The sequence below is a fragment of the Astyanax mexicanus genome, chromosome 19, assembly GCF_023375975.1.
Source record: "Astyanax mexicanus isolate ESR-SI-001 chromosome 19, AstMex3_surface, whole genome shotgun sequence".
Lineage (NCBI taxonomy): Eukaryota > Metazoa > Chordata > Actinopteri > Characiformes > Acestrorhamphidae > Astyanax > Astyanax mexicanus.
In genome coordinates this window covers 7,609,040-7,629,549 of record NC_064426.1, presented here as the reverse complement: position 1 = coordinate 7,629,549, position 20,510 = coordinate 7,609,040, and the positions used below count along the sequence as shown (strand labels likewise).

Here is a 20,510-nt window from a genome sequence, read left to right as displayed (position 1 = left end):
GGATTTCTTAACAGGATGTTACTTTTCTAATTTGTGAATAGATTGTGTAACAATGGATTGATACACTGGCTTGCAAAAGTATTCATACCTGATCATTTCTAATAAATTAAATATATTTGTTTGTGGTTGTAATGTGACGTAATATGGAAAAGTTTGAGGGTTATGAATACTTTTGCAAGCCACTGTATACACCCCGGCCATTTGCAATGCTTATGTTGCTTTTCCCAGGTTAGTGCTTATTTATACCACTGAGGTCTTCTGAAAGTTGATTGGATGAAGGTATGATTTACAGTACGCAGTCTTAATTGGGAAGAATGATTTGTCCATAACCAGCCTCTGTGTGTGTTGTGTCTATTTACTGGGAAAGGCTTTATGCCAAACTCCTGAAATGAAACACTTTTTTGCTAGTTAGTTTAAGGAACAGTGATTAACACAGCAGTTCACTTATTTTTTCTAGCCTGCAATGTGGATATTTTCTAAATGTGCTCAGTGAAAGTAGTATAGAATAGTATAAATATGTTTGCTTAGTAAGATTGTGTTTGTCTGTAGTTGTGGCTTTGATAATGATCAGAAAACATTTTTACTAGTAATTACTCCAGAAATCCAGGCAATTCCAATTCTATATATTTTCCTTGTAAGAACTCTAAACAATTAACTATAACAATTACAGGGGTTGGACAATGAAACTGAAACACCTGCCATTTTAGTGTGTGAGGTTTCATGGCTAAATTGGAGCAGCCTGATGGCCAATCTTCATTTATTGCACATTATTGCACCAGTAAGAGCAGAGTGTGAAGGTTCAATTAGCAGGGTAAGAGCACAGTTTCGCTCAAAATATTGCAATGCACACAACATTATGGGTGACATACCAGAGTTCAAAAGAAATTGTTGGTGCACGTCTTGCTTGAGCATCTGTGACCAAGACAACAAGTCTTTGTGATGTATCAAGAGGCACGGTATCCAGGGTGATGTCAGCATAACACCAAGAAGGGCCAACCACATCCAACAGGATTAACTGTGGACGCTGTAAGAGTAAGCTGTCTGAAAGGAATGTTCGGGTGCTAAAATTAAAAATGATTGTGCTCTAAAACCAGGTATTTCAGTTTCATTGTCCAACACCTGTATATATAAATTAATTATGTAACAATTGTATCTATATTTGTGCCAACATTATTTAAATGTGGATGTTTTTGACCTTTTAATCTCCTTTTATTCTCTTTGCAGGAAGAGGAGCTGGTGTCATCAGAGAACTCAGCTTCTATCTTCAACACGCTGTCTGATCTGCCCAGTCAGCTGGAGGACGGGGCGGCGGTTCTTGGGGAGGCAGTCAGACTGGCCGGTTCCCTCTCTCAGGATACGCTGGACTCTCACAGACGCAAACACCTGGCCTATATCCTGGCTGAGCAAGCCCAGCTCAACTCCAACAACTCACATACACTAAATACTAACCTTAATAAGGTAAATAAGATTACCTCAGTAGAGGGAAATGATGTATTTATTTCTGATTCAATTATTGATCTGGGGATAAATGAATCAATAATCTTCAGGTATTTAGAGAAATGCAATTGTAATATGTGGCCACATTAAGAGTAAGTGGACATATAACAGGCCTGTATCTGGAGATTAATTTTTTTTTGAAAGATTTAAAAATATATATCATATCACCCTGATATTTTACTTTATTCTTTTAAACGTTCTTTGTGTGGATACATTTTTTTTTAATGGATTTCAAAATATTTCCATTCACACAAAGAATGTTTAAAAGAATGAGGTAAAGTAACAGGGTGGTAAATATGCTTGTAAAACCTCATCTGAGCATTTTAACTTTAGTCAAAGTCACATACTTACTATTTATACATCACAGAACATCTAATACTGAGCAGATGCAATTGTGGGGAAAACCTTTTTAAGTAACCTCAATAATCTGGTGCCAAAATAAAAGCAGTGAAGAAAGCTGTGCAGTCATTAGTATTTTTAGTATTTAGTGTCTAGTGTTTGATTTAGTTTTGCACTAGTGCTACAATATGGTATGCAATAATAACAATTTGTGTACAAAGGATTCTGTTATTTGTTGCGTAAGCTTTGTAGCACCTGCACAAATGTGAAGAAACACATTCTACACACAAAATCTATGTGTAGGTGAGGGGGAAAGTCGCGTGATTGTATTAGCAATACGTATTTTGGAAGGCCGAGTGGTCCAGCGGTCTAAAGTGCTGCCACTATGATTGGAAGATTGCTGAGCCCTAAAAGAACACGATTGGTCGTGTTCTCTCTGGGTGGGTAGATGACACTCCAAAGGGTGATGTCGATCAGCACAAGGCTGCATCTGTGAGCTGATGTATCAAAACTGAATTGCTGCGCTTTCCTTCGAGCGCACTGCGATGCTACTTGGCAATTCTGCATCAGGAGCAGCTTGAAAAGAAGCGGTGGCTGATTTCACATGTATCGGAGGAGGCATGTGCTATTCTTCACCCTCCTGATTTTGGGGCATTACTAGGGATGGGGAATATACAATGGGTGAGACAATTGGCCTAAATCAATTGGGGTAAAAATAAAAGAAAATTAAATAAAAAGGTATGTATTTTAACGAGGGTTACTGTGAATTTGCAGGTGGTTCGCAGACAGAGCCTGCGTAGAAAGTCCACTCTGAGCTCACTGCTGTTTGGGGAGGATGAGGCAGAAGCGCTGAAGGCCAAAAACATCAAACAGACTGAACTAGTTGCTGCACTACGAGAAGCAATCACCCGCACGGCCGAACATTTCCACTGCCTGGACCCCCGACACTGCAGCATGGTCAGTCCACCCACAACAACATCAAGCCACTTTCCCACCTGATTAGAAAATGTGGACTGTTTTTAAACCAATTTGGTAGCAAGTAATTGATTTAAGAAGATTTAAAAAGTTAATTATTTTTATTTGTTTCTAAAATGTCCAGTTTACGTTAAAACTGATGCAGGTATACATACGCTTAGTAAAAATGTCTCATTTTGATAGTAGTTGAGATGGTCGGTAGTTGAAAACTAAGTTTGGCTAAGGTTCAGCAGATCATCTCGTTTAACATAAATTAGGCACGTATTTACCAAACAAGGTAAAAAATATAAATAATAGTAGATTAAGTTTTCATTTTCTACACATCTGCACTAAACAAATATATTACATTCTGAGAATGTTCCTCACTCTGTAACTGTGAAAAGTATATGTTAATGGTACCTAAAGGACACTTTGGCCTTTTTCCACTGCAGGGCCAAACATCCCGTGCTGCTTCTGACCCATTTGATTGGTCACACTTTTTTTTTTTCATTTGTTGAACTAAGACTAGGAAATGCATGGTGTCTGATAATAATTATGCATCAGTTCCTTAGAGTTCAGTCTCACATTCCCTTCTCGATTTCACTAAAAATAGAGAGAACTGTGAGTTTCTTGGATTGGTTTTGCAAATTCCTTGTTTTTTGTGGAAATCAGCACAGACTACAAGCCATGAATGCTGAACAAATGTGGCAGAAAGAGCCAGTTTGTCCTTTCCAGATCATGGTACAGTCTTTGCCATTTTTTGCTGCACTCTGGGTCTTGCATCACAAAATAATGGGGAGCCAGTCCCAGATCCCTGCGTTATTAAGCCCTTAACCAAGCAGTTCTGTATAGCTATATAACTATATTGAACCACTAGGCCCTTCAATGGTGAAGAAGTTGTGTTATAATGCACCTGCTTTGAAATATTTGACACCTATACCAGTTACAGCTGCAACGATTAGTCGAAATATTTTTATAATTTGTCGACTACAAATTTCATTGTTGACTAATCGTTACTTTGTAACAGTACCGCGTTACACAAAGTGCTGGGGACAGAAGCACAATAGGAGATGGGTAATGGACTCACTCACACAGGTGACACTCATCTTAATCTTTGTCTCCAAAGTTCCCAAACCCAACAGATTAAATATTTACTCTCTAAATGTCAGTACTTTCCACGTTTAAAAAAAAAAGACATCTAGACTTTAAAATGCCTTTTAAATCTCATGTTGAGCTGTTTCTATTGTTTTTAGAGATGGAGGACATGGCAGAAATAATAGTTGACTAATCAACTAATCAAAAAAATAATCATCAGATTAGTCGACTACCAAAATAATCATTAGTTGAAGCCCTAGAACCAGTAACATAAATGCCTAGATTTTTCCTGATTCCATATCCCACCCCTGACTTGGGCATTGTAACCATGTATTCAGTGTTATTTATTTCACCTTTCAGTGATTTTTAATGTTATAACTGATTGGTATTGGGAGTGATTTGTTGCTTTTGATTGATGATATCAGCATTGTGAGAAAGGTGTAGAATGTGTTTGTATCTGTGAGTCACATGCAGTCAGTACACTGAATCAGTGAATCACTGAAAGCTTTATTTATAATACATCATCCCACAGCTCTGCGTTGGGCTGTCAGGCGGCACCCTGGCCACTGCAGCAGTGTGAGTCACAATAAAGTGGCAGTGTGGATGAGTCACCCAATCTGATCCCCCTTCCCACACACACACACACACACACACACACACACCCCACACCCTCCCTGCCTCAGAGCCCCCTTTAAACATGACATTATCACGGTGTTCCAGCTTCAGAATTGAATGTGTAGGTTTTATAATTGACTAGACTGCGAGGCAGCTGCCAAAGATACGCCCACAGACACATCATTACTGTCAGTTTTCCTGCCAGTGGAATTTTGCTGATGTCACTCACTCACTCTCGCTCTACCGGGAGTTGATAAAGTGGGTGATGAGGCAGAAATATAACATCACGATACTGTGCGAGGCGGACACTGTGCGATTTTTAGCCCGATTTTAAGCCCGATATGGCCGTCTGAGTGTATACTTTATTTTGGATAGTTGATGGATGATGACACATTGTTGTATTGTCAACCCCTAGGACCTGACTCCAGATTACTCTATGGAGAGTCACCAGCGAGACCACGAGAACTTTCTTGTTGTTTCACGGAATCGCAGGAGGCGGGCCAAGGCCCTGCTGGATTTTGAACGGCATGATGATGATGAACTGGGCTTTCGGAAGAACGACATCATTACAGTAAGCGTCACAGCCATAAATAATAATGGAAGGTATCATCTGTTCTACAGCTATGCAGTCAAGATACATTGTTTGTTATATGATGTACAATACTACCATACAGTAGATCAGGGGTGTCCAAACTAAGTCCCGCGGGCCATTTGCGTCCCGTTTCCTTTTTTGGAGCGGCCCGCGAGGTATTTTAGAAAGAGAATGAAAGTTGGCCCGCTGTTAAGCAGGTTTTATAATATGAGGTTCAAAGTTTGAACGCTAGGTATCAGAAACGAGCCAAAGAGTCGGAGGGGCTGCGCATTTCTAGCGCAGAAAAACGGGGCAAAAGAGTCTAAAAGCGGAGAGGGTGCGCATTTCTAGCACAGAAAAACGGGGCAAAGAGTCTAAAAGCAGAGAGGGTGCGCATTTCTAGCACAGAAAAACGGGGCAAAGAGTCTAAAAGTTGCCGTAATTAAGATGTTTTATATTAAGAGACATCATGAAATTCAACATCAATTTGAAAAATCTTAGTTTACACAACACTGTCAAAGATAAAGATAGTAAGTCAAGTAAAATGGTGTGTAAATGAAATAATCAGGAAAAAAGTAAGTATTATTTAAAGTGGTATATTTCATTATTTGTTTTATTACAGAGTCTGTGGCCCGTGACTTAAAATATATTTCTCCTTCTGGCCCCCAACAAAAAAAGTTTGGACACCCCTGCAGTAGATGCAGTGATAATCTAAATTATGTGGACTACAAATTTCATTGTTGACTAATCGTTACTTAGTACCGCGTTACACAAAGTGCTGGGGACAGAAGCACAATGGGAGATAGGTAATGGACTCACTCACACAGGTTACACTCATCTTAATCTGTGTCTTTAAAAGTCCTAAACCCAACAGATTAAATATTTACTTTCTAAATGTCAGTACTTTCCACGTTTAAAAAAAACATCTAGACATTTAAATGCCTTTTAAATCTCATGTTGAGCTGTTTCTATCGCTTTTAGAGATGGAGGACATGGAAGAAATAATCGTTGACTAATCAACTAATCAAAAAAATAATCATCAGATTAGTCGACTACTGAAATAATCATTAGTTGAAGCCCTAGAACCAGTAAAACTGGGCTTTCAAGAGAACGACATCATTACAGTAAGCGTTACAGACATAAAGAATCTTTTTCATTTGGGAGGTAGCATCTGTTCCACAGCTATGCAGTTAAGATACATTTTTTGTTATATAATGTACAATACTACCATACAGTAGATGCAGTGGTAATCAAAATTATGCATCGAAGATTGAAATAAATATTTTCAAAATTAATTATAAGTGTGTGCCATGCTACATTCTCGTGTTTTCTACACTGAAACACTACAAAATGAAGTATTTGCAGTACTGTATATGCAGTGTTTTAGTCAAATATAAAAATCTAATCCAACTGACTTTCAAGTATGCAAAATTTTGGAGCGAAAAGTTTTAATTTCCACAGCAATAAGGTATATCTATAACTTCAAATCAGTTTAGGATTGTTAGGTTTGTCTTGATCCTGATGCTCCAATTTTACACCCATTTTGTGCATCATCTCATTTTGAGACCTTACACTGCGTTTTCATCTCCTCATCCGGCCTCTGTGCTCTCTTTTAGATTGTTTCACAGAAGGATGAGCACTGTTGGGTGGGGGAGCTGAACGGGCTGAGGGGTGAGAGCAATTTATTATTCAAGCTTTTGTTTTTGATAGGAAAAAAAAAACATTTTCTTATATAACCTGCTGTTGCTCAACCTTTCTGTTTAGGTTGGTTTCCAGCTAAATTCGTGGAAGTCTTGGATGAAAGAAGTAAAGAGGTTGGTAAATTTTTGGACTTTCAAATAATGTGAAAGGTTGTGCAATATAGGAGAATGCACAGATCTGTTAGCTGATTAATAATTTATTTATTTTTTTTACTTCTGCCAGATAGTCATTCTGACATAAAACAGCCTTAATTCAGTTTTTAAGATGTTTTTTGAATAATAAGATTGTTTACAGATCATTTCCCAATTCTAGAAAAAAAGTAATAGACCACTTCAGTTTCTGAATTATTTTCTCTGACTTTGCTACTTATAGGTATATGTTTGAGTACAATGAACATTGCTGTTTTATTCTATAAACTACAGACAAGAGTTCTCTTGAATTCTAAATAAAATAGTCATTTAGAGCATTTATTTGCAGAATATGAGAAACCAATATTTGGTGGAGTAAGCCTGGTTTTTAATCACAGTTTTCATGCATCTTGGCATGTTCTCCTCCACCAGTCTTACACACTACTTTTGGATAACTTTATGCTGCTTTACTCCTGGTGCAAAAATTCAAGCAGTTCAGTTTGGTGGTTTGATGTTTTGTGATCATCCATCTTCCTCTTGATTATATTCCAGAGGTTTTTAGTTCGATAAAATCAAAGAAACTCATCATTTTAAAGTGGATTCTTATTGTTTTATTTTTTTTCAGAGCAGTGTAGTAGTTATTTAGCAACACTCAACCCAGATGTAATATAATTTGATGGTTCTGTGTGTTGTCAGTATTCTCTAGCAGGAGACGACTCTGTGACGGAGGCCATAACAGATTTGGTACGGGGAACGTTGTGTCCAGCACTGAAAGCCATTTTTCAGCACGGCCTGAAGAAGCCGTCCATACTGGGAGGACCCTGCCACCCCTGGCTCTTCATTGAAGAGGTACCTTAGCAAGAATTTTCTCTACATTTCCTCTACTATTGTATTTACATATATGAAGAAATACTTGTGGGCACTCCTTCAAATGCATTTAGCAGGGCTACCAGGGCCCTACCAGTGCTACAAGTTGCACTATTGCACAAAAGTTGCACCCAAATTTTCAAATGCATTTCATTGAAGTTCATCTGAAGTTTTACATGTTTACCACATAGTCAGTATTAACTTTTATATGATTAAGTAATAAAATGTTTAACATAAAGTTCTGTATTTAAAGGCCAATTCTACAAAAAAGGAACTTACTGAAATACTGTTTGTGCTTAAAGTCTTATTGAACTAAAAACATTTTAAGATAAATTAAATAAAAAGAAAATCTAAAATTAAAGTGCAAGGGTTTTTAAAGCGCCACTAAACCCTAAACCATATTTTTTCCATTAATAGCTAAAAGGTGTTTTGCCAGGTAGGTCTGGCTACTTAGTTTAATCTTAATTTAGTTGCAACTATTGTTGAAACAGATGTGCAAATGCACACACAGCATGTCTAGTCCCTGTAGAGAAGCTTTTTTAATGCTAGTACTGATACCAGGCATGAGCTTGAGGGGCTATAAAATACACAACACTGTTTACTATATATATTTTGCAGTGATTGACAGATGTGAAATTTGTTGTGATTCTGCTTCAGATTTTTATTTAATGTAATACTATCAACAAGCCCTGCTTTAATTTGAAACGAGGGATGCAGACACCACAGCTGGTGGGGTTTAGCTGTGGTTGCTAACAGTTGGGTTAAATCTGTGATGCTAACATACGCAGCAGCTGGCTATGTCTGGGCTGGAGTGGGTTTATGTTTTTCTGTACTGGAAAATTTCCTGTGTGAGCTCGACCCTTACACTGCATGGGGCTTTAGGGGAAGCTTGTCTTGTATTTTGCTGCTGCTGCTAAAAGCAATCCTAAATTAAATTAGCCATTGTGAACTAAAATAGCCTACAATTGATTTATTATTGTTAAGTATAAATTATTAGATGAACTTAAGAACACTTATTTGGCCAAACAGTGAAAGAGCTTTTTTTAATTTAATTTTCCTTTTTTTGGCTGAATAATTTCCATTGCCAAATATTCCAGGTTTCCGTACTTAAGCTTTGATAAAGCCTAAACAGAACAGTGCCCAGTAAGTCATTACAGAAGTGCAGTTGAAGACACTGTGTTATAATTGTAAGATTAATTTGAGTGCAGTTTAATGAAATCTGAAGAGGCTGTGCTGATATTGTACTGGTGTTGAATAGTGTGTGTTGATTTCAGGCAGCCAGCAGGGAGGTTGAGAGGGACTTTAACTCGGTCTACTCCAGACTGGTCCTTTGCAAAACATACAGGTAAGTCACTTTCAGAAAACATCATACATGACACAAATCCCCACAAATCCCCTTCAAAAATCCCTTAACAATCTCCAAAATTGTAACTTTACCAGAGAATGAAAAATGTTTCCTATATTTGAATGGATTTTAAAGTAAAATGTTTTTGGAGCATTTTTATTCATCTATTTATAATAAAATGTAGAACAATAAATGTAAAGTCCAGCTTCTAGGTTCACATTAAATGAAAAAATGGAGATTCTAGGTTTTTGCTTTACAGTGGCAATATATAAAATATTAAAAGTATGTTTTCTTTGCGAAATGACCTTTAATTGTTGTTTTGTTCTGGGATTTGCTAAAAAAAAGTTCAGTTAAAGATCTATATGAAAGCAGTAGTTGCTAGGTTACTCGTGATATAAGATTGACATTTAAAGAGATTCACAATTAGAAATAGTTTTTGAAATTTCAGATTAACCTAATTAGAAATAAAAAGAAAAATGCAGTCATTATGCAAGACAAGTTTTGTGTTTTGAAGTTTGTTTCTTTAGTAAAGACAAATTATTATGTTTGCAAAAAAAGCATTGGGCAGTTATTTCCAGTCACACAAGACTAGGCTTTTAACTTTATGAATGGGGCATAACCAGCATGCTGATTGGCTCATTTTGTTAAAGGGATAAACATAAACCAGTGGTGTGGAGTGAGGCCCTTCTAACCCTTCAGAGAAGGGGTGACAATAAGTTCATGTAAATAATGACATAATTTTTAAGCAGGAAATAGATATCTTAGCTATTGTTACTGTATGAATTTATTTTATAAATTAACTAAAATAAAAAAACAGCAACTAATTCAAAGCATTAGTCTGTGTTTTTTTTTTTAGTTGCTACAGGACTCTTATCTGACTGACAGCAGTTTTAACCAATCAAAGCTTTTTAAAATGGCTTCTTTATGGTCTCTTTATGTACAATGTCTCTAATCTTGAACAGAAAATGCTACACTGATGCTGCTTAAAAACACTGGACTTAAATAAGTCCTTTTTAATTAGTCCATCAATATCCTAATTTGTAGTTTAGATCACAGTATTACTGACCTTACATTGTATTGGTTACTTTAGCTATGAGTAACTGGAGCTCTTCTACTTCTACTGTAGAGAGACATTTATAAGGAGTTTAATTGATTGTTCTTTTTCTCACTGCAGGTTAGATGAAGATGGAAAGGTGCTCACACCTGAGGAGCTTCTGTACAGAGTGAGTCACAAATTCTGGCTAATGCATCTCGGTCCTTAATGAGAGTAACACTGCATAATTAAATTTTTCCCCCTGTCTCTCTCCCTAGGCAGTGCAGTCTGTCAACATGAGCCACGACTCCGCTCACGTTCAGATGGACGTCAAGTTCCGCTCACTCATTTGTGTAGGACTGAAGTAAGCCTTTCCTTTTTATGGGTTTTTCCATTACGTCCTTCTGTTTACGACATACTGATGCTGCACACAAACTGTGGGATAACTAAAAATACTCAAAATCGTTTCATTTCCATTATTATAGAGTAGGTGCTTGAGAATTCAGATATTTGATAACATGCAAATTTAAAGGGCCCCTGTTACTGTGAATAGTTTATAGAGTAAAATATTATCTGATCTCCCAAAGACTTCAATTAAATTTTTTTAGGAAGACTTATTTTGTTGTGGTAGTGGGGAAAATATGTTTTATACTGCAAATTTAGCTTTGAGCACAGATCTGCACATTCTTGGTATTTTAATCTAATAAGTGTCTTCGTGAGGTAAAGTCATCTTGAATAGTTTTCTCAGCCTTAATTAGTTTCATGTCTTTAAAATTAATCTACAATTTAGATTAATAAACAAATAAAACATTAAATGAGAAGGTGTGTCCAAACTTTGGACTGGTATTGCGTAGATCATTTAAAAAAACATGCCAAATATGAATTCAATGTTTTTTTTAATAGAAAAGGATGCATGATGTTTTAAATCAATTAATACATTGTGTGTGTCTCTAAATGTTCTACAGTGAGCAGGTCCTGCACCTGTGGCTGGAGGTGCTGTGCTCCAGTATAAATGCAGTAGAGAAGTGGTACCAGCCCTGGTCGTTCCTGCGCAGCCCCGGCTGGGTCCAGATCAAGTGTGAGCTCAGGTGAAGATCTTAATATTAGTAATATCTTATTTTAAAAATAAGTCTCACCTTTAAATTAAGTTAAAAACAAAAAATCTTTTTAGAAATTATTATTTTAGCTTCTTTTAGATAACCTATATGTCCAAATAAATGCATTTAGGTGCATCGTTGAAACAGATGTGCAGAAATTCACTCAAAAGAGTTAGACTAGGACTTTCTGGAACAGAGAAACACAAACCTGTTGGAACCATGGCTTAAGCCAGGTCTGGTCTTATAAATGTTATAAAGCATTCGAGTCCCGTTCATGTAGCTTTGCCATCAGCTGCTGGCACCCAGAGGGAGCAAAATTGGCCTTGCTCCCTCCACATCACGCTCAAAGTTGGCGCCGGGCGGCTCAAGGCATCTGTGAGCTGATGTATCAGAACCGAGTTACTCCGCTTTCCTCCGAGCGCATTAGCCAGCCAGGCAATAATTCATCAGCAGCAGCTCGAAAAAAGGGGAGACTGACTTCACATGTGTCGGGGGAGGCGTGTTCTCGTCTGCATCCTCCTAGGGTCGCCACTGGTTATGGGGACACACAAAGGGGATAGCCAAATTGGGAGAAAAATGGGGAAAAAATCTGAAATAAAAAATTATAAAAAATAAATGTTATAAAGTCCCCAGCATTTAGCTGTGGAGAGGTGAAACTGGTTCTCTGGAATGATGAGTTTAAAGTTGAACATGAGGCTGTGTGGTGATCATTCAACATCCTGACATCTTTTATTGTAAAGGGTTATTTTGGGCTGAATGCAATCAAATCCTTACAGCAGTGCTCCAAAATCACTGCTTTAACAAAAGCAGGAAACTCTAATTTAATACCATTGATTTCAGAAGAAACAATAAATGAGCAGGTGTCTCAATACTTCTGTCCAAGTGTAGATGTACATATAAAAATAAAGATTTAAATGTTAATATTATGAGTGTAAAGTGTAATGTGTGCAATATTTAACACACTACCTGTACCTGTACCATTTTCTAATTATTTTTTTTTGTATTTGCGTGCGTTTGTCATTTCAGAGTTCTCTCCAAGTTTGCCTTCAGTCTCTCACAAGATTGTGAACTGCCTGCCAAAAAAGAAGTGAGTTATCATGACATCATGTCTAAATACACACACACACACACTTACACACACTCACAATCATAAACTTATATGAACACACAGGCTGATAGCAAGGTGATGTGCATTTATGTGTGTGTCTGCTGTTCCAGAAGTCACCCATACAGAAATCAGAAGTGGTGGATGTCTTGGTGCAGCATCACCTCTTTAGTTGGGACCTCTAGGTAACTGGCAACCAGTTAGCCTGCTCCCCAGTAACTCCCCCTGCCATTGTAACCGTGGTGGTAGTGGCTATAGCTTTTGGGTGTTGCTCTACTGTAGACTGGCTTCTTCTGTGCTTGCTATAGTAGTGCTGGGCTATATTGATAACATTTGTAAAATGCTATAGTAATTTACTAATATTTTACAGTATTATTTTGTTCACCACATATTTGGCAACCATTTCATTGAAAATGGTGAAAAGCAGTGGCAGTAAGCAGCACAAACACAGTTGAGCTAAGCTAACAAGGTGGGCTAAGCTAAAGCTAAAACCTTTGCTAGAAATCCCATCCCATGACCATGCTGGAACCACGTGCCTTTATAATAAAAGAGAGAGACTTCTGCTGTAAGAATCAGATCAGAACCAGTCCTCTTTGACTGCAATATCAGTATATTTTTAGATTTAAGATAGTTGTTTGTAATGCTCACTTTACTATTAAAGATCCATTTTTAATTTGTGCAAATAATCAGCAGATTTAATGCTAACATTTAATAGAACATTTTTAAAGCAGGAACTTGGCTTGCAACATATTAAATTTACAGTGTGATATTTTACCTTTACTTATGTGAACACTATAAATACTTCCTTTACCTCTGGTGCCAACATGCAAAATAATAATTGAAAAACAACTAAAAACACAGGGGAAGTCTTTGACTGTTTTTAGCTTAAATTGAAACAGTGCTCCTTTATTATCTGAAGTTTCGTTTTTTTAGTTTAGAGAGAACTTTGTATTTCACAATTATTCTTAATTCTATAATTACTTGAATGTCTTGCCTCTTAATGTGTTTGAGAGCATCAATTGTAAAGTATTGAAGAGGTAAAGTTACAGGTATACAGTGAATAGTGAATATTTGATTAATGTTCTAATATCCCATATTATGGCAAGAACTACTTAACTAAGTAAAGAAAAAAAAAACATATTTCAAGAACTTCAAGAAAGTATCCTCAAGTGCAGTCACAAAGACCATCAAAAATGTTATGATGAAACTGGCCCTCATCAGGATCGCTTCAGGAAAGAAAGAGCAAGAGTTTCCTCTGTTACCAGCATTAGAAACTGCAAATTAAGAGCACCCCAGATAAGAGTGTTTTGACTTGTTTAATACTTTTAAATTTACTATATGAGACATAGAAAGTGCTCTTTCTATGGCAACACTTTAGAAAAACACTTTAGAAAAATGCACCTTTATTTTTTTAGACTGTAGTTTGTTCTCAGAAAAGCAGGTCAGCTCAGATGACCTCTCCTGGTTTGCATAATGAATGGTTCTCCTCTGTAAAGAGCCTCTGGAATGGGGATTAGCACACATTGAACTGGAAAAGCTTGCTGGGATGTGGACGGCACATTTTCCGCATTGTCCGCTTGGGAAACCTGAGAATGCTTGCTTTAAATGTCAAGGCAAAAACGTCCCCATTAGCAAAAGTCTTTCTGTGACCTTTATCTAAGCCTACTGCGTTGTGCCATGGTTTCTATTCCCATTTCGAGTCTATGGAATTGGTTTAGCTTAGCCTGGGTTGAATAAAAGGCTTCGTTGCAGTATTGAGCATTATTGTTTAGTCTAGTTCTGCTGCTTGGCTGACAGAGCAAACCACCACAATTGTGATTAATGTTTTATTGTGCACTCTGTTGAGCACACTTCAGAAACACTGAACAGTTGACTGAATCACAAAATACAGAGACTTAAAGCAATTAAACTCAGCCTGTAAACAACAACCAGTATGTTACATTACATTACAATACATTACATTACATTTGGCAGACGCTTTTGTCCAAAGCGACTTAAAATAGTGAAGTATAAAAGTAATAGAAGTTAAAGGTAAAAACATCTTTAGACAGAGCCTAAAGGAGGTCGAAGGGAAATAATGGGATAGAGGAGTGAAGGAGGGGAAGAAGGAAATGAGGTTAGAAGTAGTTAGTACTGTATGTTAGAGGTGTTAGGAGAGTAAGTGCTCTTTGAAGAGTTCTGTCTTCAGGAGTTTATTAAAGATAGTGAGAGATTCTCCTGATCTGGTAGTAGAAGGTGGTTAGTTAGAGGTGTTAGGAGAGTAAGTGCTCTTTGAAGAGTTCTGTCTTCAGGAGTTTATTAAAGATAGTGAGAGATTCTCCTGATCTGGTAGTGGAAGGTAGTTAGTTAGAGGTGTTAGGAGAGTAAGTGCTCTTTTGAAGAGCTCTGTCTACAGATATATAATAGCTACAGAATGCTGCACTGACCTGTGGGATATGTGTGTGGGGTCTCCTACATTGAATGTGGATATGATTTCTGCCTGATTCACTTGTCTGTTGATACAAACAATTCTGGCCAGACACCGCCGATCACAATCATTACCACTTATTGCACTGTCCACTGTTGGTGGTAATGCTTGCTAGGATGTATTCCTGGAACACATGTGACACTGTGAATTGAGGATAATTCACGTTACATTACCACAAGCATGCTGGCCAGAATTGAACTTCACTCACAAGATAACACCTCAGATCTAACACAGATGTGTGCATTCCCAAGCTGTCTCATAATGTAACTCTTCATGGTCAGTTTACATATTGCCATCCCAGGACTTAATAAATGTAAAGTGTACAAAAGGTGTGAAAAATATTCACATTCATTACTCAGATTGTAGTATAGATACTATGGTTGAAATGTACGGTGGCCGAGAAAGCCCAGCGCAGTGCAAATTGAAAAGCGCTGCAAAAGCACAAAACACATCCATCAAAATTACAACACAGGCGCAGCAAATAGAAAAACGCGCTGCAAAAAGAAAAACGCGCTGCAAATAGAAAAACGCGCTGCAAATACAACCACAACACAACGGAAGTGAGTCACAACACAACGGAATTTTCCCGGGGGACCTTAAAAGATGCTGTACCAGCTGTATACAAAGGACAATAAGTGGCAAACAAGCTTCTGAAAAGTAAGTAATGTTTATTACCTGTGATTACCACGGTTGTGTGCATATTATTAAAAGTTCTGCTTCACAAAACGCCTTGTTTGCCACTTATTGTCCTTTGTACACATAGTGAAGTCCGAGACGTTACTGAAGACGCAGCTTAGCTGGTACAGCATCTTTTAAGGTCCCCCGGGAAAATTCCGTTTTCCGTGTTGTGACTCACTTCCGTTGTGTTGTGGTTGTATTTGCAGCGCGTTTTTCTAGTTGCTGCGCCTGTGTTGTAATTTTGATGGATGTGTTTTGTGCTTTTGCAGCGCTTTTCAATTTGCACTGCGTTGGGCTTTCTCGGCCACCGTAGAAATGTCATTAAGAACAAAAGCCACAGGAATCCCCCCCCTTCAAAAAAATAAATAAATAAAATACTAAAAGCCATAAATGTTTAAATGTTAATGTTGGGAAGTTATTTCAACATTATATGCTCATAAAAAATTATTGTATTTTAGTAAAATTTTATATTTTAGTTGGACGTTAGTCTGAAATCATCTTAAGTCTCTGCTCGGATAATCTTCATAATAGGCTACATACGTCTTGCATACGTGTGAGGGGGGGGACGTGTGCAGGTGTGATGGATCATATAAACCAATAGGGTGTCAGAATGTTATATGTTTATTCTTCTCATCCAACCACAATCAGATTCACTCTATCTGGATTGAGTAATTAATCTGGGTAGGAGTTTTATTGAACGATGAGAAGCCGGAATGAAAACAAGCTGAAAAGAAATAGGAGTAACAAGGCTATTTTGTATTTTTAAAAACACAGTATTGATTAATAATAATTAATAATCAACTCTGACCACTAGATGGCAGTGTTGTACTCTGTCTTCTGATTCCTTCATAATTGTTATTTAGAAAATGTAACTCTTCTTTTATTCAAAGTTTGTGTTAAATGTGATTATTTAAATTGTAACTCCTGTATAGTGATACATATTGTATTGCTCACTTTTTGTCAATTAGATCTTAGATCAGTCCCAAAAAATCCAGCCCAACTGCGCTCCATAAACTGTCATTATGGTCCCAATTTAAACACAAAACCTTTTTCTTTTTAGTAAGTAGAGCGTTAAAACTGAGCTTTTTAAAAACATTTTCCGGCTTTTGAAATGAGCTAAATTGATTCAGAATAATGTTAATTAATATTGCAACACTGAAGAATCACAGACCTATTATTAAGAACACAGCGCTGCAAGTCACATGCGGGCAAGTGGAGGAGCTCATGTGTGCGTGAGCCCCGGAGCTGCGTGATTAACACATTTTATTTAATTTAAAAAACAATTTCATCTGTTACTTTGCTATATTGTGATTATCACACCATAGCTTTATATCAAATAAAAATAGCATAAAAAAATAGATGCCAACATCACAGACTAAACCAAGACTCTATGGCCAATACACAGCCCCAATCATGCATATCATGTACTGTGAAAATGTTCAAAAGTATCGTGATATTCCATTTGATCCTATTGTTAATAGAACAAGATAACGTGACATTCATTTGCTTATTTTCTTTTTCTCTTTCTCTGTAGGAAAAAGAACAAAGGCCTCTAAAAGAGGGTGTTCAGGACATGCTGGTGAAGCATCACCTCTTCAGCTGGGACATCGATGGGTAGAAACTCTAGTCTGAACCCACAGTATGTGAGGGTTACACACCAGGTGCTACACACACTCGCTCATTTTAACTGGGGGCGAAAAAAGAAAATGAGTTGATGAAGCGCTTTCCATGACCATGTTGAAATAGTGAGTATTTGAGTGTGTAGATACCAGTATGTTCCACCAGTGACCAGTGGCTTTCGTGTGTGCTTGCATGACTGCCGTCGACTTCAACACTTCAGGACCACACACACACACACACACACACACACACACACACTGCTTCAGAATGCATAAAAACCTCCCAAAAAATCACCTTCACCAAGTTCTGTCGGAGTTTGAAGTTCCTCTTCCCGGGATATAAGGGGTTGTCTGAGACAGTACTATAAAGGGCATGCCTAGAGCCATGAATGAGATATATATACAGATTCTACACTCTACTGTAGATACACACACACACATACTTCTCCCACAAACATCCACACACTCACAAACAAACGCACACACTAATTTGTTTAGCTTCGTATGCAGCAGTCCTACAGTGTTTGTGTAGGATTAGCTCAGTGGCCGATGCTTGCCTTGGTTTTTTGCACATTTACCTCTTTTTGGGTTGTTAAAGAGTTTGCACCAGAAACACTGTATATAGTGTACATATGATTTGAATTATACGCTGTGTTTAGTCACGTTTCATGGTTGTTGGACCACTTTTCAAGACCCTGTTTTAAAAAGATCCTGCAAGAAGTGTTTTAGATGGACTGTATTGTAATCTTTTCATCATCGTCGTCTCTCTGCACCTCCCTCAGCATTATCCATACGTCTAAAAAAGCTGATAAAATAAATAAACAAATCCTAGCTGGTGGTGGAAGTAGTGGATGAAAAAAAACAGAATTTTGTCACAGTTGTATTTAAGCTCATTTTTTTGGTGTTTTTATGATTTACATCACTGAAAAACAGCAGCTGCCCCTTGTCCTCGTCAGCATTTCATGAATGGACCAAAAGATGATCCAAAATGATGTGGAATTAAAATTTATTCTTATATTAAATGTTATGTTTTTGTTTCTTTATTTTTTCCTTCTTGCTATTTTTGAAATGAGTTCATTTTTATTTATTAGTAAAGAGTGCAAAAATCTAACTGCTATCACACCAAAACTTGCCTTAGACACATGCTTATTTGTTATTTCTTCCAAAATCATAAAGGCATTAAAAATAATTGATCCTGGTTTTGTTGGAGTCAATGTCTCTCCTTTCCAGAGAAGGCTTACTTTGTTTCTTCTAGATTTTAAAGAACTGATGTGAGGATTTGATTGCATTCAGTAACCCAAACATTAAACGTTACTGTATTTAAAACTTCATCTCCCCAGGTTAAACTAATCCCACCCAGATAGGGCTTAATAGTGGTTATTGTGTGGCCAGAGCCTTTGTATTTTAAATATTTGTTCTGTAAATTCCACCTGTGCTTTTACTTAAAGATTTAGCCCAGAGGTGTCCAAACATTTTTGTTGGGGGCCAGAAGGAGAAATATATTTGAAGTCACGGGCCACACTCTGTAATAAAACAAATAATGAAATAAACCACTTTAAATAATACTTTTTCCCTGATTATTTCATTTACACACCATTTTACTTGACTTACTATCTTTATATTTGACATTAATTACGGCAGCTTTTAGACTCTTTGGCCCGTTTTTCTGCATTTCTGACTCCTAGTCATCAACCTTTGAATCTCACATTATAAAAACCTGCTTAACAGTGGGCCAACTTTCATTCTATTTCTAAAATACCTCGCGGGCCGCTCCAAAAAAGGAAACGGGCCGCAAATGGCCCGCGGGCCGTAGTTTGGACACCCCTGATTTAGCCCATGGCCAGATACATTCCCTGAACAAAAAAAAGTAATCACAAAAAAAAAGGTCTCACACTCTTTGCTGCGGCAGTGTTTCAATAAGCTTCTGCAGTGTCAAAAGATTTATTTCAATCCAGTGTTGCTGGATTCATTTTTCACCAACACCTTGCAGCAGCATTGATGATGGTAGAGTCTGACCACTGCACAAAGCAGCTCTTCTCCATCCAGCACATCCCAAAGATTCTCAATGAGGTTAAGATCTGGACTCTGTGGTGAACTCTCTCTCAATCCATGTGTGAAAATGATGATCTCATGCTCCCTGAATCACTCAATCCCTCAATCCAGCCCCATTAATCCTGACATTGTCATCTTGGAATATGCTCCTGCCATTGATGGAATAACCTGGTCTATATTCTGGTCTTTGGTCTTTCAGCACATACTGTTGCTGAACCTAAACCTGCAGCCCAACTGCAGCATCAATCAACTCCACATCATTTACTTTTTTATCTGTTTATATGATATCTTTAACTAAAATTGCTAATCTGAAAAAATGATGTATAAAGAAAAATAGTGAAATTATCAGGGGTGCCCAATATGATACGATTATCACAATACAATAAAATACAGTCATATTGCCCACTTCTATTTTAAACCAACAAATCATAATCAAAATAAATAAAGCACTGTGCTGAAGTGCTGAATATCAGTGATTCTCTAGAACACGAACTTTGGTGTTGAGCTAAGGTCTGGAACAGTACACCAGCAAAGCTGTTGCTACAAGGGAGGGGGTTTCTAATAAAGTGGCCAATGGGTGTGTGATACATATTTATTATATCCCACTGAAGACCAGGGCTATCCTAATATAAGAGATCTGAATTCTTCTGGTTAGTTCAGTATTAATTGTTTTCCTAAAGCTTCATAAAGAACCTCCTCTTCTTGAAGCAGAGTTGTAACACGCGCTCTCCTGGCCACTGTTGGAGAAGATATTTCCTGTCTGGAATTTTTTTGTACTGCAATTTGATCAGAATAGAAATGTGTAACGAGTTGAGCATGACCAACAAAAGCCTCCAGGATTTCAGTGATTCTCACCTTGTGTGTAAATGGAGAAAAATGCATACATATAAAATAAACCTCTATATGAGACCACTCTGTTGTTTTGTCCCTTAATAATGGTATAATAATTAAGCTTTTTGATTGCTGTTACACCAACATATCATGTATACACTCCACAGATTTCCAAGTCTTCAGATGATGGTACACTTCGTACTACATCACACTACTGTATTTTTGCACTATAAGGCGCACTATCAAATAACGTCTATTTTGTGGTAAATTTAAATTTTATTTTTGAAGGTGAACTTTATGCAACTAGTAGTAGGAACAGGGTGTCGCCATGTTTCCCTTCTAAATTAATCAGATCTCGCCAGTGGTCTTGTCGCTTTGTTTGTTTACAGTAAGCTGCGATTTACAGATTTCCACTAAATCTCGAGCATTAGAATTAGCGGCTAGCAGTTAGTGCCAAATGCCAGATATTAAGCTCTGGTTCGTTCCACGTAGCACGCTTTAACACAGTAAACACAC

At 37.4% G+C, this 20,510-nt stretch overlaps 1 protein-coding gene across 2 annotated transcripts in view; it reads left to right on the top strand.

The window, feature by feature from the left end:
* The window catches only part of sgsm3 (small G protein signaling modulator 3), a 35,872-nt gene extending 17,739 nt beyond the window's left edge, over nt 1-18,133 (top strand). Inside the window, exons 10-22 of one of the 2 annotated variants that reach the window (XM_022671673.2) lie at nt 1,225-1,458; nt 2,611-2,793; nt 4,916-5,071; nt 6,688-6,742; nt 6,836-6,885; nt 7,597-7,749; nt 9,042-9,112; nt 10,287-10,335; nt 10,424-10,509; nt 11,111-11,233; nt 12,269-12,329; nt 12,461-12,532; nt 17,027-17,114. In XM_022671673.2, the coding sequence (XP_022527394.1) occupies nt 1,225-1,458; nt 2,611-2,793; nt 4,916-5,071; nt 6,688-6,742; nt 6,836-6,885; nt 7,597-7,749; nt 9,042-9,112; nt 10,287-10,335; nt 10,424-10,509; nt 11,111-11,233; nt 12,269-12,329; nt 12,461-12,532 (1,293 nt within the window). In that variant the 3' untranslated portion in view covers nt 17,027-17,114. Of the gene's footprint in view, nt 1-1,224; nt 1,459-2,610; nt 2,794-4,915; nt 5,072-6,687; nt 6,743-6,835; nt 6,886-7,596; nt 7,750-9,041; nt 9,113-10,286; nt 10,336-10,423; nt 10,510-11,110; nt 11,234-12,268; nt 12,330-12,460; nt 12,533-17,026 lie in introns of both variants that reach the window. The other variant, XM_022671666.2, reaches the window with a different exon arrangement.
* The last annotated feature ends 2,377 nt before the right edge of the window (nt 18,134-20,510 follow it).